At 44.3% G+C, this 25640-nt stretch overlaps 2 protein-coding genes and 1 long non-coding RNA gene across 3 annotated transcripts in view; 1 reads left to right on the top strand and 2 right to left on the bottom strand.

Annotated features, from left to right (window-relative positions):
- On the bottom strand, nucleotides 966-20716 carry LOC106509690. The gene is made up of 4 exons (XR_002342411.1): nucleotides 16392-20716; nucleotides 15081-15175; nucleotides 13529-13607; nucleotides 966-2327 (listed from the first exon to the last, which is right to left on the bottom strand). It is a non-coding gene; the product is annotated as an uncharacterized LOC106509690 (long non-coding RNA).
- Nucleotides 9390-10249, top strand: LOC110259928 (coiled-coil domain-containing protein 12-like). Its single transcript, XM_021086586.1, is given in 2 exon segments — nucleotides 9390-9576; nucleotides 9634-10249. Coding segments are annotated over 2 exon segments (465 nt in total). The 5' UTR covers nucleotides 9390-9398; the 3' UTR covers nucleotides 9921-10249.
- ERCC4 (ERCC excision repair 4, endonuclease catalytic subunit) overlaps nucleotides 21223-25640 on the bottom strand; it is a 39876-nt gene continuing 35458 nt past the window's right edge. The window contains 1 exon segment of the mRNA XM_003124586.5: nucleotides 21223-25639. Coding sequence (XP_003124634.3) covers nucleotides 24978-25639 — 662 coding nt within the window. The 3' untranslated portion in view covers nucleotides 21223-24977.

Consider the following 25640-nt stretch of genomic DNA (forward strand, 5'->3'; position numbering starts at 1 on the left):
TTTCATATAAGTCAGTGAAATATTATTAAAAAACACAGTTGTTTGTTTTCCTAATCAGTAATACATAACAATCTTAAGATTCACAAAGATTGGGAGTTGATTGGGTTGATTGGGGAGATACCCTCTGAGAAAAACATTCAACGTTTTATTTATTTGTTTGTTTGTTTGTTTATTTATTTATTTATTTATTGCTTTTTAGGGCAGCACCCTTGGCATATGGAGGTTCCCAGGCTAGGGGTCTAATCGGAGCTGCAGCTGCCAGCCTATGCCACAGCCACAGCCACGCAATATCCGAGCCATGTCTATAACCTACATACACCACAGCTCACACCAATGCTGGATCCGTAACCCACTGAGCAAGTCAGGAATTGAACCTGCATCCTCATGGATGCTAGTCAGATTTGTTAACCTCTGAGCCATGACGGGAACTCCCAGTACATTATTATTTTTTTTTTTTCTGAATTTGGGGTCTCTTTTATAATGGCACTAATCCCATTCATGGTGCCCCCACCCTCATGACTAATCACCTCCCTAAGACCCCACCTCCAAACACCATCACGGTGGGGGTTAGGTTTCAAACTAAGACTTTTAAGGGGATGCAAACAGTCAACCTCTAGCTGTCTAGAGATCACCAGAGCCCTCTAATTAGCATTTGGCAGGAAGCAACAATAAAAAGAGATCATGTGTGTAGTAACATTACCTGAACAAATAGCCTTTTGGACTGATAGCCAGGTCCCTAACAGAGAAATGTGGTTTTTGTTTTGCTTTTTAGGGCTGCACCCACAGCATAAGAAAGTTCCCAAGCTAGGGGGTCAAACTGGAGCCGAAGCTGCCAGCCACAGCCACAGCAATGCCGGATCCAAGCCGCATCTGTGACCGACACCACAGCTCAAGGCAATGCCAGATCCTGAACCCACCGAGCGAGGCCAGGGATTGAACCTGCATCCTCATGGATGCTAGTTGAGCCACAAAGGGAACTCCCAAGAAAGATGTTTTTGATCTTTTCTATTCCCAGGCCCTGACTCCTGGCTATGATGGTCTCACAGTGCGCCCATCTCTCTGGCTACTTACTGGAGAAAAGATAAAGCTAAGTGGTTTTGTTATAAGATAAAAATGAATAAAAAAGCAATTAACTAAACAACTGAGATTAAAAACTAATAAAATAAATCTAAGGGTGGCAGAAGGAAAGAAGGAAAGAGAAAAGCAGACAAAAGCAAATTAGAAAACAGAAAACAATAGAATTGATAAGACAAATCAAAGAGCTAACTCTTTTAAAAGATCAATAAGGAGTTCCCATCGTGGCACAGTGGAAACGAATCCGACTAGGAACCATGCGCAAAAAAAAAAAAAAAAAAAAAAGACCAATAAATGAGACAAACCTCTGGCAAGTTTGCATGAGGAAAAAAAAGAAAAAAATGCAAATAAACAGCTCTAGAAATATAAAAGGGATGAGAGACAAAGACATGAAAGAGGATTCAAGCTAAAAGCACACTGTGTTTAAATTTATGCTAATAAAATATTAACCAAAATAAGACAATATAATCCACTCAAGAATAGGCAGAAAAATTCAACAAGATGAAAAGTCACAGAAGCAGCTGATAAAGAACTCTGCAAGACTTTGATGAAACGTGAACTTAGGCAATTTGGGGGAGGCGTTGGGCAAATTCTGTCAAACCTTAAAGGAAGAGAGAATTTCTATATGATCGAATTGTTTTCAGGGTATAAAAAATTTAAAAGTGTCCCAATTAATTTTTACAAAGCTAACTCATCCTGCAAAGAAGAGAGAATGACAGAGACAAAGAAACAGAGACAGAAACAAAAAACAAGAGTCTTTGTACAGGGTTGAATAATGTCTCCCCAAACTCCACATCCACCAGGAACCTCAGGATGTGACCTTAACTGGAAATGGGGTGTTTGCAGATGTAACTGTTGAGAGGATATCATACAGGGGTATGGTGCGCCCTAAGTCCAGTGACTGCTGTCCTTCTAAGACGAGGAGAGACTACACCGAGATACACTCAGAAGGAAGAAGCCCATGTGAAGATGAAGGCAGAGACTGGAAGGGGGAAGCTGCATAGGAGTTGAGCAATGCAAGCCTTACCCGCAGCCTTCAGGAGCTGGAAGTGGTGAAGGAGGATTCTCCCCTGCAGCCTCTGGGGGAGCCTGGCCCGACTGATACCTTGACTTCCAACTTCTGGAACTGGGAGAGAATAAATTTCTGTTGCTGTAATCACCCAATGTGCAGTGCTTTGTTATGGCAGCTCTAGGACACTATGGCAGGTGGGTATGCAAGGATTTTTTTCTAGTTCTTTGGTCATTTCAGTCATCTGAAAGGCAAGAGGATGTATGGGCTCAATTTAGCATTTGGGAAACAAGGGCATGCACAGGTCGAAATGATGCTTCCTCTCACAGGTATACTCATGTGGTCTTTTGCCCACGTGGAGGATGGACCCAGCAACAGGCTTTCCCCAAGCAACGGTGGGGCCTGGAGCAAGGGCATAAAGGGAGGCCCATATACCATATGGCTAAAGAATTTAAGAGCTGTAAATTAAGCTGTGTTTAAAAATTGTTATACTTCTATCTTGATGGATATGCTTTTTTAAAAAAAAAATTATTTATTTTTTCTTTTTTAGAGCCACACCCATAGCATATGGAAGTTCCCAGGCTAGGGGTTGAACCAGAGCTACAGCTGCTGGCCTTTGCCACAGTCATAGTAATGCAGGATCCAAGCTGCATATGTGACCTACAACCACAGCTCATGGCAACACTGGATCCTTAACCCACGGAGCAAGGCTAGGATTGAACCTGCATCCTCATGGATAAAAAAAAAAAAAATCGGGTTCATTACTGCTGAGCCACGATGGGAACTCCCTGATGGATATACCTTTATAACCACCTGGGAAGCCAAGTTTGAATTAAAGATTCTCCCAATCTCCTTGGCATTCTAGTTTCTTATCAAATGGCATAAGAACAGTTGGACGCACCCTTCCCTCACGGCCCCCAGCTGCTGGGGAAGAGGGCTGGCATTTCAACCCCGTGTCCAAGCTTGTCCACACTCCATACAGTCAGTTGTCTTTGGACTTGGAGTACAAGCGTCTGTCGTGCTGTCCTCCCCTAGGGGAAGGGACCTAGGAAAGAGGCCCACCGAGGCCCTGGGTGCAGGCTAGGGCCATTCAGGAAGAAGGTGGGGGCCCAGGGCCCAGGCACCCAGGACCCCAGAATTCTCAACCCAAACAGGCCTGCAGCCATCTGCAGGGCCTGCATCCTTGGCCTTGTGGTCTGCTCACCTGTGGGCCAGGACTGCGACTTCAAGAAGGACAGATTAGGGCCCTGCTAAGCAAGGGCAGAGACTGCCCTCGCCTGGGTCTAAGGATGGTGTTGCTTAATAGTTTGTCACACTGCAAAAAACAAAAAAACCAAAACAAACAACAAGCAAACAACAGCAACAACAACAACAACAACAAAACCCCCTACTTCTACGGCACGCTGAAGGCAAATGGATACCCTGTGAACAGCTTTATGGGACATCAGAGAGAGGAAGGAAGCACATTACAAACCATGGCAGACACCATCAGACATCTCCCTCTCTTCCCCAGTGTTCTTTCCTCGTCTTCCTCAAAGAGCCACTACAAACCCAAGATTTCTTGGGAGTTCCCATCGTGGCACAGGGGAAACGAATCCGACTAGGAACCATGAGGTTATGGGTTCGATCCTTGGCCTTGCTCAGTGGGTTAAGGATCTGGTGTTGCCATGAGCTGTGGTGTAGGTTGCAGATGCAGCTCAGATCTGGCATTGCTGTGGCTGTGATGTAGGCTGGCAGCTGCACCTCTGATGAGACCCCTAGCCTGGGAACCTCCATATGCTGTGGTGGCAGCCCTAACAAAACAAAACCAAGATTTCTTTACTGAGAAAACTCTAGCTTGATCTTTCCTCCTTGCAAAAAACAAAAACCATATAATCATCTACCAATCCTCAAGGATGTCTGGGTGGAAGTGGTGGTCTTTTCACCTATCTTTTCGCTCTAAGCAGTGCCACACTATTTTCACCAGAAAACAAGTAGGTGACAGTGGTGGAGGTGGGATAAAGACGATAGCTGAGTTTTGCTGAAAAAAAACAAAAACAAAACATTTCCCCTCCTATTCTGTAACCCTTAAATAAAATGGAAAATGAAATACAACTGTATAATAAAAGAATGATGTATCATGACTAAGTAGAGCTTAGTACCATAAATCACAAAGGCAAGAATGGTTCCATATTAGAAAATTTATGGATTCATCATATTCATCCATCAAAGAAGAAAGCCATGTCAGCTAATAGAATTCAAATTTCTCCCTTCTTACAATATTCCTGTTAAATTGGAGAGAGAAAGGCTTCACATGAATGACAATAAATCAAGAGTCTACACAATAGCAAATTGGTCAAATAACTGAGGCATTTTGACTCAACCAGAATGAGGGAAGAATGCCTGGTATTCCAACTCAATGCATCCTTAAATTCTGCAAGTTCTAGGAGTTCCCATCATGGCTCCAACTAGGAACCATGAGGTTGTAGGTTCAATCCCTGGCTTCGCTCAGTGGGTTAAGGATCTGGCATTGCCGTGAGCTGTGGTGTAGGTTGCAGATATGGCTTGGATTCCGGCATTGCTGTGGCTATGGTATAGGCCGGTGGCTACAGCTCTGATTAGACCCCTAGCCTGGGAACCTCTGTATACTGTGGGTGTGGCCCTAAAAAGAAAAAAAAAAAATCTGGAAGTTCTAGCCAAAGTCTGAGCCTGGGAGTTCCTGTCTTGGTGCAGCGGAAATGAATCCAACTAGGAACCATGAGGTTGTGGGTTTGATCCCTGGCTTCGCTCAGTGGGTTAAGGATCCGGTGTTGCCAGGAGCTGTGGTGTAGGCCGGCAACTAGAGCTCCAATTCGACCCCTAGCCTGCGAACCTCCATATGCTGTGGGTGTGGCCCTAAGAAGCAAAAAAACAAAAACACAAAAAACAAAAAACCAAAGTCTGAGCCTGGGTTGAACCTGATCACCAGATGTTCTATATTGACTTGTCTGTTGTTTAAAACATTTGAATTCATTTTCAACATGTAAAGACTTACAGACTTCACTTTTTTTTTTTTTTTTTTTTTTTTTTTTTTTTTTTTCCTTTTACAGCCGCATCCATGGCATATGGAAGTTGCTGGGCTTGGAAGTTCCTGGGCTAGGAGCTGAATTGGAATTGCAGCTGCCCAACTACACTTCAACTTGTAGCAATGCTGGGTCCTCAACCCACTGAGCGAGGCCAGGGATCGAACCCACGTCTTCATAGGCACTATGTCAGGGTCTTAACCTGCTAAGCCACAATGGGAACTCCAAATTTCAAATTTTTAAAAACACATCTAATCTTTGGTAGATCTTTTAAAAAATCGGACCATCTGTCAACACGAGGCCTAGTTCTCAAATGGCAGAAAAGAGCTAGAGCTAAATAAGAACATCTTTCAGACAAGACCTGTGCTCTCCCATTGGCCAAAGGTCTCACCTGGCCCAGTTTCACTCATTTAGGTGACCTGCCTGGACCCCACAAGCATCGGAACTTCTGAACCCTTGCTGAAGACAAGAAATAGAAAAAGAGGTGGAATTACTGGGAAGGAGACGGAGTGATCATTTTTGGGAAGTGAAGTGATGAACTACCTCACTCAATGAATCAATGCAAAACCATTAAAAAGAATAAGTGATCCATAAGGCAGCCAGTTACAAAAGCCATAAAAATGAATATAGCAGAATGACTAGGGGCTAGGGGCAGGGAAGAGAGTTTAGTTACCATCTGCAATAACAACAAATGACTTTGAATTAACTTGGCCGGAAACATACAGGATGCATACGAATCCAACGAGCAGATACGGCAGAACAGGAAAAATGACTTCAATACAAGTAAAACACACTGTCTTCCCAATATTGTTGTAAGGATGTCCATTATTACCAAAATAACACAAATGTAAGACAACTCCAAAACGAATCTAAACATATACTTTTTTGGGGGGAAACGGGACAGAAAGAGTCTTAAATGTTCATCTGGGGGCTTGAGGAGAGCCAGCTGGCCAATAAAGTGTCCAAGAGCATAGGAAGCATCTGCCTAACAAATAATGATCATTTAATTATAAACCGATAATGAGGAGTTCCCATCATGGCTCAGTGGTTAACACACCCAACTTGTATTCATGAGGATGCAGGTTCAATCCCTGGCCTCACTCAGTGGGTCAGGGATCTGGCGTTGCCATGTAGATTGAAGATGCGGCTCAGATCCCATGTTGCTGTGGCTGTGGTGTAGGCAGGCAGCTACAGCTCTGATTCGACCCCTAGCCTGTGAACCTCTGTATGCCATGGGTGCGGCCCTAAAAAAGACCCCAAAAGAGTGATCATTAAACTTAGAAGATGATGATAGGAACCATCAACCTAACAGGAACAGAATCGAAAGCATAGAATCCTATCCAAATGTACACAGAAATACAGCAGAAGCCTTAGTTCAGACCAGCAGGTGAAGAAAATATTTTTCAACAAATAGTGTCAGGCAGCCAGCAGGCCACTGTGAAAATGCCAGCTCCATACCTTCCATTAGAAACTGACATAAGTTTTTGATGAAACAGAGATTTAAATGTAAAAAAATGAAACAAGAATATCCCAGAAAAATTACAGTGAATTCTACATGTTCTCAAAAGAAAAGGGAATTTTTGTTTTATTTTATTTTTGTCTTTGTGCTACTTTTCCAGTCTTTATTTTTTTTTTAAATAAATTTTATCAGAGTATAGGTGACTAACAATGTTCAGATGTGCAACAAAGTGAATCAGCCGTACCTATACATATATATCCATTCTTTTTTCATTTTTTTCTCACTCTTTTTTCAGATTCTTTCCCCTTAAACCCTATTACAGAGTATTGGGGGGAATTTTAAAAAGACTAAACACATAAAATTTAAAAAATCTGAAAGGCAAAAAGCACGGGAAAAAAAAAAGACAAATTTATAAAAATGTGTGCAATGTTTGAGAAACTGGTTAAAACCTTCAAGCTGCAATTCTTATTAATATTAAGAGAAAGAATAGTGGGTCGATAACAGGGGAGATACCAATAGACAATTCACACACACACGCACACACACAGACACGGGGGATGGAGTGGGGAGAGGGCTAGAGGAGAGAGAGAAACAAATGTCCAGGAAACATGAAAAATTTTAACATCAATGGTAACTGAAGAAAAACAAATTAAAATAGTGAAAAGTGCCCTGTTGACAGAAGTCACAACGACACTCCTCAGTGAGAACCCCGAGGAGCACGGGTTCTCACCTCTTGCTGATGTGACTCTCAATGGACAAAACCATTTTGGAGAGCAAGTCAGCTGGGTATAGCAAACAGTGAAAAAACAGTCTTCCCCTTGATTAGGAATTGCCATGGGCTGGAATTTATCCTACGAACATTATCGTGGACGTGCACCAAGGCTGAGCCAAAAGGAGACTCGTGTCGCCATTTCTTCTAAAAGGGAACGACTGGAAATGCAGGGTCGACAGTGCGGAGCTGGTCTTACAAAGCCCAGGGCTGATCCACGTGTGTGAGAGCAGCTTGGACTGGCCGATGGCTGTGATGCACTTTTGGTGAATACGTTAGATTCCACCCACACCAGGAAATACGCTGTGCCACTTGGAAAATGACACAGAAGAAACACTGACCACATTGAAAAACAGTATACAATGGCGCCTATGGGAAAATTCCATTTTAAATGAAATATGTAGGGACGTAAAGACAGAAAAAAGCCTAGGATACATGTAAAAAATGCTAGAAATGATCTCTCTGGCTAGTAAAAATCAGATACAGGTTTTGGCTTACTCTTATTTTCCAATAATTGCACAACATTCTCTATATAATTTCTTTTCTTTTCTTTTCTTTTTTTTTTTTTTTTTTTAATTTTTGGCCACACACACAGCATGTGGAAGTTCCTGGGCCTGGGATCAAACTAGAAACACAGAGTGACAATGCTGGATCCTTAACCACTAGGCCACCAGGGAACTCCTATATACAACTTCTTTAACAGAAGTTCATTTTTTTTTTTTAAGGTAATGGTTGACCCTGTTAGAGGTTACTTCTGGGTCAAGGGTGGTCATATTTGGAAAGTTCCCATGGTTGGAATCAGGGTACTGGTGGCAAGATAAAGGGTTATAGTCTTTCAGGATAACAAGATGTGTGTGTTTGATAACTAGTACATGCATATATATAGAAAAAAGCCTGGTGAAGGGATTAGGGTTGTTATTTTCTTTTCTACATTCTTTTCTTTAGTCCAAATATGATGAGATTATGTGATGTTTATAATGTGGGCTCTGTGAACTGAATACAACTGGTAAATATTACAAAAACCTATGACAACTTATACAACTCCACAGCAAAAAAACCAACAACTTAAGTGAAAAATGGGCAAAAGGCCTGAATAGACATTTCCCTAAATAAGATACACAGATGGCCAACAGGCACATGAAAAAATACTCAACATCATTAATTATTAGAGAAATGCAAGTTGAAACTACTATGAGGTACCACCTCACACTAGTCAGAATGGCCATCACTAACAAGTCAACAAATAATAAATGCTGGAGAGGGTGTGGAGAAAAGGGAACCCTCCTGCACTGTTGGTGGGAATGTAAATTGGTACAACCACTATGGAAAACAGTATGGAGGTACCTCAGAAAAATATAAAACTACCATATGACCCAGCAATCCCACTCTTGGGCATATATCTGGACAAAACCTTTCATTCAAAAAGATACATGCACCCGTATGTTCACTGCAGCACTATTTACAATAGCCAAGACATGGAAACACTCTAAATGTCCATCAACGGATGAATGGATTAAGAAGATGTTGCATATATACACAATGGAATACTACTCAGCCATAAAAAAGAACAAAATAATGCCATTTGCGGCAACACTGATGGAACTAGAGACTCTCATACTAAGTGAAGCAAGTCAGAAAGAGAAAGACAAATACATATGATATCACTTATATCTGGAATATAGGGCACAAATGAGCCTTTTCACCGAAAAGAAACTCATGGACTTGGAGAACAGACTTGAGGTTGCCACGAGGGAGAGGGAGGGAGTGGGATGGACTTGGAGTCTGGGGTTAGTAGATACAAACTATTGCATTTGGAGTGGATAAGCAATGAGATTCTGCTCTATATCTAGTCACTTGTGATGGAACATGATGGAGAATAATATGAGAAAAAGAATGTATATGCATATATATGTGGCTGGGTCACTTTGCTGTACAGTAGAAAACTGATAGAACACTGTAAACCAACCATAACGGAAAAAATAAAAATTATTTAAAAAAAATAAGAAGAAAATCTACTGGGGAGAGGAGTGGGGGTCTGCGGGCAAGATGGCGGCTACTGCAGTTGGTGTGGGTGGGTTAGAGGCAGAGGCGTTGCGGTGAGAGGAACAGCTGAAGGCCCTATGGTAGAAAACTGAGCACAAGGACAAGGAAGCTGGGGAGCCAAAGACTAAGCAGCTCAGAGGAGGGGAGCAGGAAGGCGAGAAGCACAGAACTCCACTACTGCGTTTTCTGTTACAGAGAAAGCCAACTTGCTCTTCCCCTGAGTGGCATGTACTCATAGTTCTCAGACTGCAGAACTATGTCCCAGAGGATGAGGGCGCCCCAGGCCAAACCAGTCAAGAGAAGGTCAAGGAGCAGATGGGGGCTGCCAAGCCAGAGCCCGTCAATGGCCACGTGGACTTGGCCAACCCTGCGCCCAGGAAGCCTGACTGGGCCCTTGAGAGCAATGCAGCCAAGAAGCTGGAGAAGCTGGAAGAATGGACCCTGAGGATCATCGCCAGGCTGATCAATGAGAGGCCGAAAGGCCAGGAGGACAGTCTGGCCTCTGCAGTGGCCACCATCAAATAAGAGGCCTGTGGCTCTGACGGAGGGGTGCCTTGTCTCCTCACCCTCCCGTCAGGCCTTTCCTGAAGGAGGACGGTCTCAGCAAGGATAGGAGTTGGGCTTGCTATCACCTCCAGTTTGGCTTCAGAACAGTGACTCCCTGCCTATTAGTCTGAACCCCATCTCTCCCCACAGGGTGAGGTCAACTCCTTGTCCCCCGAGTGGTCCCCACCACTCTTGAGTGGGGGCAGAGCCAGCAGCAACTCAGTGGGCTTATTGTACCGAGACATATTTATGTATTCTGAACTTTTTTTTGGAATCTGGAAATAGAAACAAGCAGACCAACCAAACAACCAACCAACCAACCAACCAGCAAAAAACCTCCTAGGATTATCAATCCCACCAAGGCCTGGCCTTGCCACTCCCGGGTCCACCCTCATCCTCAGGCTGCTGAGCATCAGCGCTGAGCGTTCTGCTTCATCCTCCTTCCTACCTCTGCTTTCCTGGTTTCTTCTGTCAGGACAGACTTTTCATTTTTTATATCGAATACAGATAAATATCTTTTAGATATTACAATAGAAATAGATGTATTAGGAGGTTTTTATATTTTTTATTTTTTGTCTTTTTAGGGCAGCACCCATGGCATATGGAGGTTCCCAGGCTAGGGGTCAAATTGGAGCTGTAGCCGCCAGCCCACGCACAGCCAGGACAACACCAGATCTGAGCCACATCTGCGACCTACACCCCAGCTCAAGGCAACACCAGATCCTTAACCCATGGAGCGGTGAAGCCAGGGATCGAACCCTCAACCTCATGGTTTCTAGTCAGATTGGTTTCTGCTGTGCCATGAGGGGAACTCCATAATAGATGATTTTTAAAGGATTTCTTAAATAAAAAGCATTAGGTACAAAATAAAAGATGGACCCATTTTACTCTATTAAGAACTTTTATTTCTTAAGAGATTCCTTAAAAAAAGTGCAAAGTACAGCAAACAAACAAAGGATCAGCATTGAGAATACATTAAGTGCCATATATATAAGAAAAACACTAACGAAGGTAGAAAACCGTCCAACAGGAGTTCCCGTCGTGGCGCAGTGGTTAACGAATCCGACTAGGAACCATGAGATTGCGGGTTCGATCCCTACTCCGGCATTGCCGTGAGGTGTGGTGTAGGTTGCAGACACAGCTCGGATCCCGCATTGCTGTGGCTCTGGTGTAGGCTGGTGGCTATGGCTCTGATTGGACCCCTAGCCTGGCAACCTCCACATGCCGCGGGAGCGGCCCAAGAAATAGCAAAAAAAGACAAAAAAAAAAAAAAAAAAAGAAAACCGTCCAACAGACACTTCTCAGAAGAAAGGAGCTCTATTTGGCCAATCCTATTCAAAGAGATGCTCGGCATCAAATGTAAAAACGCAATCAGAACCATGAGGAGGTGCTTGTTACACAATCAGCAAAAATTTAAAAGCCTGACCAGACCGAGTGCTGGAGCGTGTGTGGACCTACAGCTTCTCATACACTTTGCTGAGGGGAGTGTAAATTGGTGCAACCCCCTCAGGAACCAGTCTGGCTCTGTACCCTGACCTCAAGCACACGTATGCTACCCAGCTCAACACCTGCACTCCTAGGTAGGGGCCGAGAGAAATGTCTGCACATGTATAAGACCAGGCACAAGGAGGTTCATAAAAGCCCTATTTACAATATCAAGAATCTATCAACAACCCAGAAGACCAATAATGAGAGGCTTGCTGGATAACTGTGTAATGTTCACATACTAAAATATTATAGAGGAGGTGGAGTTCCTGTCGTGGCTCAATGGAAATGCATCTGACTAGTATCCATGAGGATGCAGGTTTGATCCCTGGCCTCGCTCAGTGGGTTAAGGATGTGGCGTTGCCGTGAGCTGTGGTGTAGGTCGCAGACATGGCTCGGATCCTGTGTTGCTGTGGCTGTGGCGTAGGCCAGCAACTACAGCTCCAATTTGACCCCTAGCCTGGCAACCTCTATATGCCACGGGAGTGGCCCTAAAGAAAAAAAAAGGCAAAAAGAATATAGAGGAGCCCAAACAAATGAAAGATAGCAACATGCAACAATAGATAAATCTTAATAGTATAAATCCTAAAAAGTTACACACAACATGGCACCTTATCTATAAAATTAAGGGGAGTTCCCGTCGTGGTGCAGTGGTTAACGAATCCGACTAGGAACCATGAGGTTGCGGGTTCGGTCCCTGCCCTTGCTCAGTGGGTTAAGGATCCGGCGTTGCCGTGAGCTGTGGTGTAGGTTGCAGACGCGGCTCGGATCCCGCGTTGCTGTGGCTCTGGCATAGGCTGGTGGCTACAGCTCTGATTCAACCCCTAGCCTGGGAACCTCCATATGCCGCGGGAGCGGCCCAAGAAATAGCAACAACAACAACAACAAAATACAAAAAGACAAAAAAATAAATAAATAAAAAAAATAAAATAAAATTAAGGACAACGCATATATACACCCCGACACAGACACAGGTGCCTTTCTGAATACATACATGTGTGTATATATGCATGTATATGTATATAATATATGTACATATGTGTATGCATATATAACATATGTATATTTTATATATTATATATTTTAAATGATATTATTTATCTATTTTAAATAATTTAAAAAGAAAGCAAGAGCACACTGACCATATAAATCAGCACGAGGGTTCCGGGACTGGTTTGGGAGAAGCAGGGAAACGGGGTCGGGGGGGAGCTCCATACGGTTAGATACAGGTTGTAACCTTATTGTCAAGGTTCTAGCTTTGATTGGTGGGGGTGGTGGCTTCATGAGTATTTTCTGCCTTATTAAAAATAACAAACTAAATAAGGCAGGTCATGCCTGGATCAAGGGTGAAAGTGTTTCATGAACCAGATTATTGATGAACTGTGCAATTCTGTGCCCTGAGGTTCAATAAGAAACACCTATGTTAAATGAAAGTTAGAATATGAGAAAGGGAACAGAAATATGAATTAGTGGAAATATAGGGAACTTGAATCTGGATGATAGAGGGAAGATTCCGTCTGAAGGCACACATCAAAGTTTGGAGCACAAAAGCCACGTGAAGGTACCTCTTAAAGTGCTCCGAGGAGGGTGTTACACAGACCTACCCAAAGACCGTCTCTCCTCCTACAAAAATCCTCTTCCATTTCCGAAGCACCCTCTCATATCACTCAGCGGCACCAGGGAATAGCCAGAAGCCTTTCAGCAGCTGAGGACACAGGTTCCTCGGCTTTTCGAGATAACTAAGCTCTCTCATAAGACTCATCTTATGCTATCTTATTCCGACAAGGCATTAAATGTGAAATAAGGCCCTGCTGGGCAGTTTGCCACCAAGTCTACTTTTACAGTCTCTGTAACCAGGCTCACAGCATCCCAGGACTCTGAAATCACAAGGCTTGGGAGGGTTGGTCATTTCCAGGCAGTGTGTGTGTGTGTGTGTGTGTGTGTGTGTGTGTGTCTATGTTTCTGTGTGTGTTTAATATGAGGAATACGACCCTGTATTCCATTATTACAAATACAAAAGCTGGCTCTGCTTTTCAGGCTCTTTTAAGATCTGAAAAACACAACCACTTGTAACTCCAGCCACTGGGCTGTATTTTACTTACTGTCTGGCACACAGTAGGAGCTTCAGGAGTGGTTGTTGAGTAAACGGGCATTGTTTTCCAAATAATGATTTTGAAGACCCTGGATTTCAAGAGAAAATATTTGTTAAGTGAGTCATTCTTTCTACAGATTACATTTATGCGGGCACACCTCATTTTATTGTGCTCTGCAGATGCTAAGTTTTTTACAAATCGAAGGTTTATGGGAAACCAGTATCATGTAGGTCTATGGATATGATTTTTCTGACAGCGTTTGCTCATTTCGTGTCTCTGTGTCACATTTTGGTAATTCTTGCAATATTTCAAGGTATTTCATATATTTTTTTTCATAAATATATATATTGTCTTTTTGCCTTTTCAAGGGCCGCACCTGTGGCATATGGAGGTTCCCAGGCTAGGGGCTGAATCAGAGCTGTAGCCACAGGCCTACGCCACAGCCACTGCATCGCAGGATCCCAGCCGTGCCTGCAACCTACACCACAGCTCACGGCAACGCTGGATCCTTAACCCACTGAGCAAGGGCCAGGGATGAATCCGCAACCTCATGGTTCCTAGTCGAATTTCTTAACCACTGCACCACGAGGGGAGCTCTTCATTATCATATATGTTATGGTGATCAGTGATTGGTGATTGGTGATCTGTGATGTTACTACCAGGCCTCCGAGGGCTCAGATGACGGTTAGCGTGTTTGAGCAATGAAGTGCTCTTTAATTAAAGTATGTATATCAGAAAGTTCTCATCGTGGCTCAGTGGTAATGAGCTTGATTAGTATCCATGAGAATATGGGTTTGATCCCTGGCCTCGCTCAGTGGGTTACGGATCTGGCATTGCCGTGAACTGTGGTGTAGGTCGCAGACACGGCTCGGATCCCGCATTGCTATGGCCGTGGTGTAGGCCGGCAGCTACAGCTCCGATTTGACCCCTAGCCTGGGACCTTCTATATGCCACAGGGGTGGCCCTAAAAAGCAAAAAAAAAAAAAAAAAAAAGTATGTACATCATTTTTTAGACAATGCTACTGCACACTTAATAGATGACAGAGCAGTATAAATATAAATATACCTTATATATGTACCAGGAACCTAAAAAGTTCTATTTCTTGATTTATTATGATATTTGCTTTATTAAGATGGTCTAGAACCAAACCCGCAATATCTCCAAGGTATGCCTGTATAGCAAAAAAAGATCTAAAAAGTATGAATATGTTTTCAGGGGTATGTCAGAAGAACAGTTGAAATTTGGGACTGTCTTTGGATATTAAGGACACAGTCATTACATGTGAGATCAGCTGCTGTGGCAAAGACACACCTTCGAAATATTTACAGAATCCAGCGAGTCAGAAAATAGCACACGTGCGCGCGCACACACACACACACACACAGATTTAGTGATAGAGAGACTGGGTGATTAAGACAAAGCTCTCCTACATTAATGACCCTCTCTCATAGTGATGACAAATTTCCCAAATCATTTTGTTGTGTCCGTTGAATTCATTCACCAACAGACAGCAGCAGGAACAGGCATATGGGACAATGAAAGAAATAATTAAGACCTTACCCATAAGGTTATCAGCCAGAAGCTGGAATTAGCAAGAGACTCTATAGCAAGAGGAAGGAAAAGTGACTTTTCCTGCTCACAACGGGGCATGTTATCTGGAAGGAGAAAAACATCACATACTTTTCAGAAGAAGATCCTGGGCTAGTCCACGCAGAAACACATATTCATATTTCCCCAACTGAGGTCGTTTACATCTACAAGCATCTGGGCTGCTCTTCCCTTCATGGTGACTCTTGATGAGCCCCTCCTGCCAAACCGCTCCTTCTTTTTGGCCACCTAAGCACACGTGTTCACTTCCCCCTAAATTAACTTGCTTGCGGGTTTGCTGGGGTCCGAGTGTTAAGTCATTTCACGTGTGCGGGCTCTATGGGCACCGCCCATCGCCAAAGCTCCTGCAGTTTCGCTGTGGGCTTGACCTGACTTGTATTTGCTGAAATGAGAAGGAAGGTACCTGGGGCGTAAACACATGGCGTCTCCAGTCTCGAGGCTGCTGGGAGCAGCGGGTGGGGGCAGGTACATGCAAGGTCCTTCTTTTTGCCTTTGCTACCCAGCGTCTGCCTCCTTTCAAATCTTTTGCCAACCTAGGCTTTACTGATCCCCCGTCTTGGGTCAGTGAAAATAAATAACTCACCTATTACACACACTCTGGGCGTGTGGGATCAGCACACCAGCCTTAGATGGTATGACTTCATGATCGCTTCAGGTGTGTACCCTCGGGGTTTGCACCCAAATACAAGGCAATAGATGGGTATGGATGGGGCAGTGAGGGAGTGTACGCAGAGCTTCAGGGTAAACCACCATAAAAATGGGTTGGCCAGGTTTTTTTCCCCCTCACCAAACTGTATTTCTTAAAAATCCCTGGTGGCTTAGCTGTTAAGGATCCAGTGTTGTCACTGCTGTGGTGATGTTCTATCCCTGATCTAGGAAATTCTGCATGGTGTGCCCCCCCCCCAAAAGACCAAAAACTTTGCAGTGTAATTTACATACAACACACAGCAGTACTTAAAATGTATACTTTGATGATAACTGGCATATGTGTATGTTGTGACACCATCAATGCAAGATTCCGGACATTCCATGAACTCCAAATGAGTTTTCTTGTGGGTATGGCCAGTTTTTATCTTCAGTTTGGAAACTTTTTTGGTTTTGAGGGAATTGGATCTCACTAGGAGCCCAGGGCTCACCTTGGGGTCACTGATGGTATTGAAGTGATCCCTTAGCACCCCCATCCCCCACTCAGCAAATCCACCCCTTCCGCAGGGAGAACAATCCCTCTGACCAACAAAAGACGGGACTTCCAGTATGACTCACCCTCAGTCCTGGGGCTCATACTCAGGCTCTGATAAGAGGCAGTCAATCTGTCCTCCGTTTGTTTATAATGAGTCACGCTGGAAATCAGGCAGCTCCTTTTTTTTTTTTTTTTTCCTCTCCCGCGTCACCGTTGGGCAAGACCCAGAGGCAGCTACACCCCCATTCAAAGTGCAGTCATCCTTATAGAGTCCGGTGACTCAATGGGGCCCCCTACCGGTGGAGACAGGCAGGGCCACGTCGTGGAGCTGAGGTCGGCCTTTCTCCCCTGCTTCAAGGACGGATCTCAGCGACTTCCAGATTTGCAAGAGGAACTCGGGAAAAAGCAGCTGAGTTTTCTGTGCATCCTGTCCACCGCCCCCAATTATTAGTGACAGAGTGGGGAATGAGTCACAACTTGCAGCCGGTGCCCACGCTGCAGCGATTAAGCACATAATTGCTTCAATGATGAACCTTCCTCCAACTGCAGTCCCCCCCACCCCTGACCCCGGAGCTTTTGACTGTGAGCCTGCAGTCTCGGGGGCAGGAATTGTGAGGGCCTGGCTTTAAAAAGACGATGCCTCTTGGACCCGGATTTAAAATTCCTGCGTACAAGTCCTGATGGGAGCCTGGGGGAGGTTTCAACTAGAATTAATATCATGATCAAGTCAACATAAAGTAGATTGATCTGCTGTTTCAAGGTACTGCGGCAAAGCCCTCTGTTTGGAGAACAAATCACCATAGCAACTCAGCCGCCCCAGTTACAGTAGGCTCAGGACGACCAAAATAAAAATCCTCACCAAATCTCAGGATTGGCTGAGAGCTGCTGTCAGACTTTCGGTTTCCAGCCGACATTAGCCAGCACGCATTAATGTTTCCTAAATCGCTGAAAGGGATGCTTTAAATAGTAATAAAACTATCCAGCCAGGTTAGAGAGGGGTTCTGCTCCCCCCGCCCCCCGCTTCTAGTTTAAACACGAGCAGATCCCATCGCCAAACAGCAGCATTTGTCCTTAAAATAGACCAGAAAAGGGCTCATTGTTACTTATCGTGGTTTGCTAGTTCCGTTCCAAGTTAGGGGTACATAGCACAATAAATGCTGATTTGTAAGAAGAGCCAAATCAGTATAACAGGTTTTCTGTAGGTGTGAAAGGAAAAAAAGGGAAAGCACTCTTTTCTCCCTCCATCCCCAGGACCTCAGCCCTGGGTTTTGGTTCCATTCATTACCTGTTCTCTCTCCTGCATCTTCCTTCTCTCACTGGGTCCTGGCGCCTTCCTTCTGATCACCTTGGCCTAAGGCTTGCCCAGTCTCGCAATCCTAAGGATTCCTCGGTGCCTCAGTCTGGCGTGTGCCCCAGGCTCCCTGCAACCACCATCCTGGACACCCAGAGCTCCCCTGCCGTGTTGCAAACTGAGGCCACCAGCGTTCCTGCTGCTCAACTCCTGACCCTGTGGGTCACTGCCTTGAAATTCTCCCCTGCTTTTGATTCTGGTGGCGGCATGATCCAGAATCTTCTTTTTAGAATGTATCCTCTATCATCTCACCTCCTAAATGTAGGCATTTTCTAAAGTCCTGTTTCATATTTGCTCATTTATTTTTTGTCTTCAATTCTCACTTCCCAGCAGAGGTCTGCCACCTCTTCGGTTGAGACTGCCTGACCATGGCTCTCGCAAAACTCGATCCTAAGTGAGCTGAGCCTTGCCTGCACAGTCTTTCTCCAGACTCTTTGTTTCTGTTAATGGCTTCCTTGTCTCCTGAGGCTTCAAGGCGAGGTGTTATTCAGATTCTTCCTAGGCATGTAATTTCCTTGCCGCATTCCCTAGACTGTCCTTTGATGCTTCTTCAGTTTATGTCCTTTCCATTCCCAAAGCTATACCATCTGAGTTTTGGCCAAAACCACCTGTTGCTTAGATTGTTAATGACAGTTTCTGAAATGGTCTTTTCACCTGCAGCCCTTCCCCCCAGGTAGCAAGGTATGGTAGAAAGGAAGGCGGCTTTGGAGTTGGGGTCCCATCTCTGCCCTTTATGTCCACGGTGACTTTAATTTCTTGATCCCTCCGAGGCTTCATCTCCTCATCTGTAAAGCAGGTGTCATCCCTCTTTCAGGGTGTGAGGATTTAATGGGGGTAACATATGTGAAATATCTAAGTGCTCAACCGATCTTAGTTCCTTTCCATTGCAAACTTACTACTGCCAGACCCAAGTCTTAAAACAGCCTTCTTGGTCACGTCCTTCCCTTACTCCAATGTTCCTTTTTCTACTGAAATAAGAACAAACTCCTCAAGCCTAGCACTTGGGAGACTCCTACACTATGCCCCCCGTGTCTTGTTCCCACTCTGCTGTTCACGACTTTCTTGAAACACCATTCTGTTTCCCATCTGTTTCTTTGCTTGTGCTCTGTGCTTGGACGTCAGTGCATCATCTGCATCTCTGTCTGATGAAATCCTAGCTGTGCTTTCAGTCTCATCTTGAATCCTACGTTCTCTTTGAGGCCAGCCCTGCCCCTAGCCCTGGATATGACTTCATTCTCTGAGCCCTGCCGCACTGATCCCTCTCTAGAGGTGTTTTTAAGACCTTACTTGCTCATGTTCTTTGTTGGACTTCTCTTTGCTGCACGACTGAACGTCCTTGCTGGCGTGGACTGGTACAGCATCAGATCCAGAGGGGGCCCTCCGCCTTATGCAATAAATGCCTTTTGCCAAAAACAAACCTGCCCAGTCACGCTTCCCTTGTTCTACTGAGCTTTCTTCTTCCCCCAGCTGCGGCTGGGTGTCACCCTTCCCAGAAACAAGCTGTTCATGGGAGCAAACCTCTCCTCTCATTGACACCAAATTCTGGAGGTCCTAATTAAAAGTGTCCCCAAATATCATCTCAGATATACCCTGTCACCGTTTCATCAGACCCTGTTTATTCACTATTTTCATGAATCCTAGGAAATTCCCTTGTTTAAACCACAAGTTGATTTTGTTTACCTGCCTCCCAGGCCCTCGGGGAGCACTGTTCTTTTGATGCAGAAATATCTTCATGCAAAAGGATCCTTCGGAATATCTGAAATTCCTCTTCTTTCTCACCCACGAATCAGTCTCTTTAACAGTGACAGTCAATACTACACAGAAAAGGAACTCAGATTAGGGATCCAGGGGAGATCTGTTTGTAAACAGAATGAGAAACAGGGGTCCACTGAGCCGGTTCTATAGTGTGTCTGTAGTTCTTAACTATTTGATCAATTTATAGTTTTTAATAGTAATGTCCTAGAACCAAAGTACATTTCTTCACTATATATGTATATACACATGAATATTATCTACCTTCTAGTTTACAAGGTTTCATTTTAGGATGAATGAGGCTGGAAATATGGTTTCATCATTATATGGAGCTCACGTTGGCCATACCATTTGCCAAGTACAATTTTCAAAAGGTTAACAACATGACTCTTATACAAAGAGAAAAGCAACAGAAGTCAAAGATTTTATTCAGTTCGACCAATGAGGAAACCAGTAAGATGTTAAGACTGATTCAAGAGAAAATCAGGGACCTGGAGAGTTATAGTTGGTCAAAGGAATGCAGATATAAATTTGCTGGTAAATGCAAAACTGGTTAATGCCTCACTGGGTTATAATCTTTGGGATGGTGTTGGGCAAGAGTCATTGGTAATGCTATCAGTTTTCTGCAAGGTTACCTATATTCTCATAAGCTTGCGATATAGCCTTCCTAATCATCAGCAAAAGGTTTGCAGCCTCAGAAAATGAGATAATCCCTGGGCAGCAGAGGCCACTAGACACCATCCAGGTCTACAGAGGAAGTGTACTCAGTATTAGCTTCGACCTATTTCCAAGTTATGCATAATTGCTCTGGATGCTCTTCTCTGAGAGGCATGGAAACAATCCAGTCGGTGTTTTCTATGACATAGTGGTGATTAGATTTACAGAAGGGGACACAAAGCAGGGTCTCCCACTCTCCACCAGCCCTCCCCACTCCTCTCCTTTGCTCCAGTTTCATCATGGGCTCTGGAGTCAGACTGCTTGAGTTCGAATCATGGTTCCACCACATACTACTGGGTGAGCTTGGAAAAATTACTTAACCTCTCTGTGCCTCGGTCTCATTATTATAAAAGAGGATTTTAAGTAATGGAACCATTAGGGCTTTGCCATGAGGATTAAATTAGGTAAAGTGCAAGTGCTAATAAATGTGAGTTATATTACTACTGAGTAAGGGTTCATTATTTTACCAAAGTAGTCAGGCATTAAAACATTTTGAGGAGTTCCCTGGTGGCCCAGCGGTTGAGGACTTGGCATTATTACTGCTTGTGGCTCGGGTTGGATGCCTGGCCTAGGAACTTCCACACGCCACAGGAGTGGCAAAAAAAAAAAAAAAAAAAAAAAAAAAAAAAAAAAAAAAAAAAAAAAAAAATTAGGAAAACATTTTGAGAAATAAACTGACACCTTGTTAAAGAGGCTGTTGGTTCTACATTTTAAAGCAGAAGCAAAAATAATTACATCGCTGAAGTGAGTCAATTAGTGAACTAAAAATTAACTTGGTTAAGAGGCTACAATAAATTCTCAAAGTGTCAAAAGGATAATTCACTTCTTTCAACTCCGACACTAAAGGAACAAAACTGTATGCATCGGGGCGGCAGGAAATTAACCTTGGTTGAGTTAAAGTGTCCCAGGCATTGTATTTACCACACATTCACTACATGTCAACAAATGAGTATTTTTCAGAAGGAGAAGAGTTTTTCTCCCCTCCTGAAGGACACATGCTGCACAGTGATAAGCAGGAAAGGAAAACAACCAAAAGAAAATTCGCTGAAGCTGTAGAAAGTGGGTTTACCAAGCAAATCAAACACAAAAGCAGTGGTTCAAAGCACATTTCTGCTTCAATCATTTATTTTGCATTAAAAAACCCAATGAAATATCTCTGAATTTTAAATTATATTTATCAACACACTGGTAAATATAATGTCCTGGGAATATATGGACTCTATTTCTTTTCACTATACATGGTTATTTTTATTTTGCCCACATAATGCTGAAAAAATACTGAATAAATACACATTTTGTTAAAACACACACAACTGTTACAAATTAATGTAAATGGTCAGGGCTCCCTCCCATCCAAATTTTGGCTTATAGACCCTTAAATCAAAAAACAACAGTGGGGTAGGCCACCAAAAACCTGTGGACAAAGATAGTAAATTGAGTACTGAGGTTCAGAATCAGACAGGAAATAGCTATAAACCAAAATAGAAAGCAAAATAATGAAGAAAAATGACAACTCATGTCGAAGTCTGGGTAAATTTTAATACGCTCAAGCCTGAGAAGAGAATTTTCCTAAATGTTGGTTTTTAAGGGGACATTCCTAGGTTGAACTGAACACAAAAGAAAAGGGAATTTCCCCAAAGAAGTTTTCTGAGCCAAAAGAAAATCAAATTATGCTTGAAAAACAAAAGCAGAGACTAATAATGCCTGTCTTTCTCCCCCACCACCCACTTCTCCAGATTTGCTTCAGTGTAGGTTTTCCTGCTGGAGGCCATTTATTAATTTCATACTCTGTTATCTCAACACAACCAAATCTGGACTTAACCCTCTATGTCTCAGTGGCTGATGAATGAGACAATTACTTTCAGCCCCTCATGAGCTGGGAAAATGCATTCTGGATGGGCTCAAACATACGTGGACATACATACGTAGTCTACTAAGCCTTGGGTTAAAGAAATAGTACCTTATTGCCCAAAGTTCATATTTATGGCCACCATTAAAAATGAGTGCTTCTTGGAGTTCCTGTTGTGGCTCAGCAATAGGGAACCTGACTAGTACCCATAAGGATGTGGGTTTGATCCCTGGCCCCATTAGGTGGGTTAAGAATCCAGCGTTGCCATGAGCTGTGGTGTAGATTGCAGATGTGACTCAGATCTGGCACTGCAGCGGCTGTGGTGTTGGCCGGCAGCTGCAGCTCTGATTCGACCACTAGCCTGGGAACTTCCATATGCTGTGAGGGTGGCCCTAACCGCCCCCCACTCCCCCCAAAAAAGAGTTCTTCTTGTATAATTTTAAGAACATATCCAGAGAGGCACTGTGATTTAAACAAAACTGAAAACAATTTCTCACAATATTTCATATGCTCAAATTTCTATGCAAAAAACATTTAAAAGAGAATAATGCTGGTCTCAAGTTTTTAAGAAAGATTTTAGAAAAGCCAAGCATGAGTTCATAAGCAAACTGGATATTCACAATTTTGAAAGGAAGAGGTAAAGTTAATAAAATGATGCTAGAAAATAAAGTGATAAACAGTTTTTGCAACTGCGTGCATTTCTAGTTCTTTGCCCAAGACTTTTAGATTGTAAACATTTGTAAAAGAATCTGACAAAAGTAAATACATGATGGTTGTATTGAAGGCTTTCCACAACTGGAGACACTAAAAATATATTTATTTAGCTGGAAGAGGAAGTGGCAGTGACAGCCTTTCAATCAAAATGACCATTTTATTATTAATTAATTAATTTTTTGGCTGTGCGCCCTTGGCAACGCAAAGGTTCCCGGGCCAGAGATTGAATCTGCGCCACAGATCCTTAACCTGGTAGGCCACCAGGGAACTCCCAAAATGACCATTTTAGAGTTCATTTTTGTTCATAATTGGAACACACGAGACAGTGCATTGTCTCTGAATGTCCAGTAGGTACAACAGCAAATAGCAATTTGAGAGCCAGCAGACACTGGCTCTCTAGGAACAATTATGACTGTTTTCCATGTTGTAGGAGATAACAAGGACTGTTTAAAATGGTAGCTTTAAGGGAGCTTATTTTTGAAAACTTAACTCGGAGTGTGACCTTTATTGAAGAATGTGCTATGTTAGGATTTTCCTTTTACGTAATGAAAGCACAATAAACGGCAGGTGGAATTATACCAGGAAATAAAAAGAAATTATATCCCTCAAGCGCAAGTGCTAGCACAGAGGGAAGAAAGATGATAATAACCACTATTATTTGAAGTGGTGTCTATTTTAATGTACTTTTGACTCTGACGCAACTCTTCAAGCAACGCACACACAAGCGAAAGTTAACATATGTTACCCTGGCGTTTTTTGTTTTCTTTCTCAAGGGTCTATCTTTAGCCCTGGGATAAAACTGGCAGCCCCAATCTTTCTTCTACCTTAAGTCAATTTTTCTTTCTTGTCCTCTTCCCTCCTCTCCGAGTCCCTGTACAGAGTTTGACGCTAACAGATAGGGTCCTTTGATGCCCCTTAATTCATTCTTGCAGGACCCTCGTGGAGAGGGACAAAATCCGCACACGTTTTAGCAGTAGTAACACAGGCCGACATACCCAGGAATCCAGATGCCAGGAGAGGTGCAGTTTGGAGGGGAGCGCTCAAAGGCTTCTGTGCAAGGTGAGGCCATCTCATGTCCCAGGGTCCACCGTCTCCTCCAGGTTCAGACGCTGTGACCAATAAAAACAGCGCTGACGAGGCCTGAACCTGTGTGAGGTGGCTGATGTCTTCAGCAGCTCTTGAGGTAGAAAACGTATGACTCATTGCGAAAGATGTGAATGACACCTACGTTAGTGATGTTTCAAACGTAAAAGTTAAAAACTGCACAGAGATGCTGCCAAAGTCCTGTGTGTCCACTTCGGCAAGAACCTAAACTAAATCAGGAGGTGGTTGGGAATGAGATTGTTTTCTTTACAGGCTTTAAAATATATTTCTTTAAAATTTTTATATATTCTACACATTGATAGGCCATTTCCTTACGACCTGTCTAGCTCAACTCAGGGGAGGGAAATCAAATCGTAAAAACTCTGGGGTCCCTCCTTGGCCGGCCCTCGGGGAGACACAGAGGCCGCTTTGGCTCGGGAATGTGGGAGGCGGGACGCGGGACAGGACCCGCTGGGGGCCCAGGACAGGTGAGGAGAGGCTGGGAGGGAGCAAGGCTGAGGGACTAGCCATTCGGGCTTAGGGATCGCGGGGCTTTAGGAGGTGGAATATCTGTAAAAACGGAGCCTTTTCAGGGGTCCTTCATCTACGCCATCCAACTCTGTAAATAGGCAATTCATTTCCTGTTTTAAAAATATTAGCTTTGAGCAACTCAGTTATAGCGCATGCTGCGTATCTCCAGGTGATTAGAAAACCCATCGGCTGGTTTTAGAGGGGACTGTCTTTCCAAAATTAGCAGCAGGAAGGCCCCAAGGATGTGTCTCAGAGGCAGACAGGTGGGAGAAGCAGGCTGCTGAGGAGAAGGTGGAGGAGAGACGTGGTCAGGAAAGGCAGAGAGGCTCCCTCCTCAGTGTCCGGGGCCCGTCTGTAGACAGGTGAGAACACCCCTGTGTTTTATCGGTTTGTGGAGGAAGCAGAAATGCCTGCTGGTATGGGAAAGGGCCTTCTATCAACACCACTTCGTTTAAAAACTGAATGTACTAGACAGTGGGAAGGCGTGGGAAGTGAAAGTGATTCCTAAAGGAAAAGCACAGAGCTTGGCCTCTGGTCCCCTGACCCAGCAAACAGCGCGGTCGTGAAAAGGTTGGAAGAGAAGGCGCTCCTGGGCTCAGAGCGAAGGCCTGTCCGCGCAGGCAGAGAGCAGCGGCAAAGCGCAGGCCGGGGAGGAGACGACGGCGCCGCGGATCATTGCTTCGCCCTCCCTCTGGCCAGGACGTCGGCATAGGACGTGTGCAGGAACTCGTAAAGCTGCCTGGCGCTGGCCGCGTTCCCCAGCAGCCCGGCCAGCTTGTCCTGCGACAGGCTTGCTAACTCGGCGATGTTCGTAACGTGGTTCATCAGGGAGCGGCAGTTTTTGGCGTTCACCCCTGGCATTTTTAACAGGAAGTCTTGGGGGCCGGGATTATACTTCTCTGACTCGGGGAGGGTCTCGGAATCGGCTGTCACGGCCATGGCTGTGGCCGCGTCAGGCTGCGGCTTGTTCTGCTTCAGCTCCTCGAACAGCTCGGCGGTGGCGTGGGGGGACGGGCACCAGAGGATCCGGAGTCTGGGGAAGTGGAGCGTGAGGAGGGTGAGCTTGGAGCTGACATCGGTGCTGGAGATCTCCTGGTGTAAGGCCCCCCGGGACATGAGCGAGAAGGGCTTGCTGGGGTCGAACTCGATCAGGAGCACCGGCCGCTTGTAGTAGCGGGACATGGAGATGCACTGGCTGTAGAGGCGGCCGTTGTTCAAAGAGCCAATCAAATCGCTGATGCTCTTGCGCTCCACGCACATTTCCGGGGTCAGAATGTAGTCTCCAACCTCTAAGGTCACTGGCTCAATGTCAATGCCCCGACGGTGGATCAGGAC

This window comes from Sus scrofa, chromosome 3, assembly GCF_000003025.6.
Source record: "Sus scrofa isolate TJ Tabasco breed Duroc chromosome 3, Sscrofa11.1, whole genome shotgun sequence".
NCBI lineage: Eukaryota > Metazoa > Chordata > Mammalia > Artiodactyla > Suidae > Sus > Sus scrofa.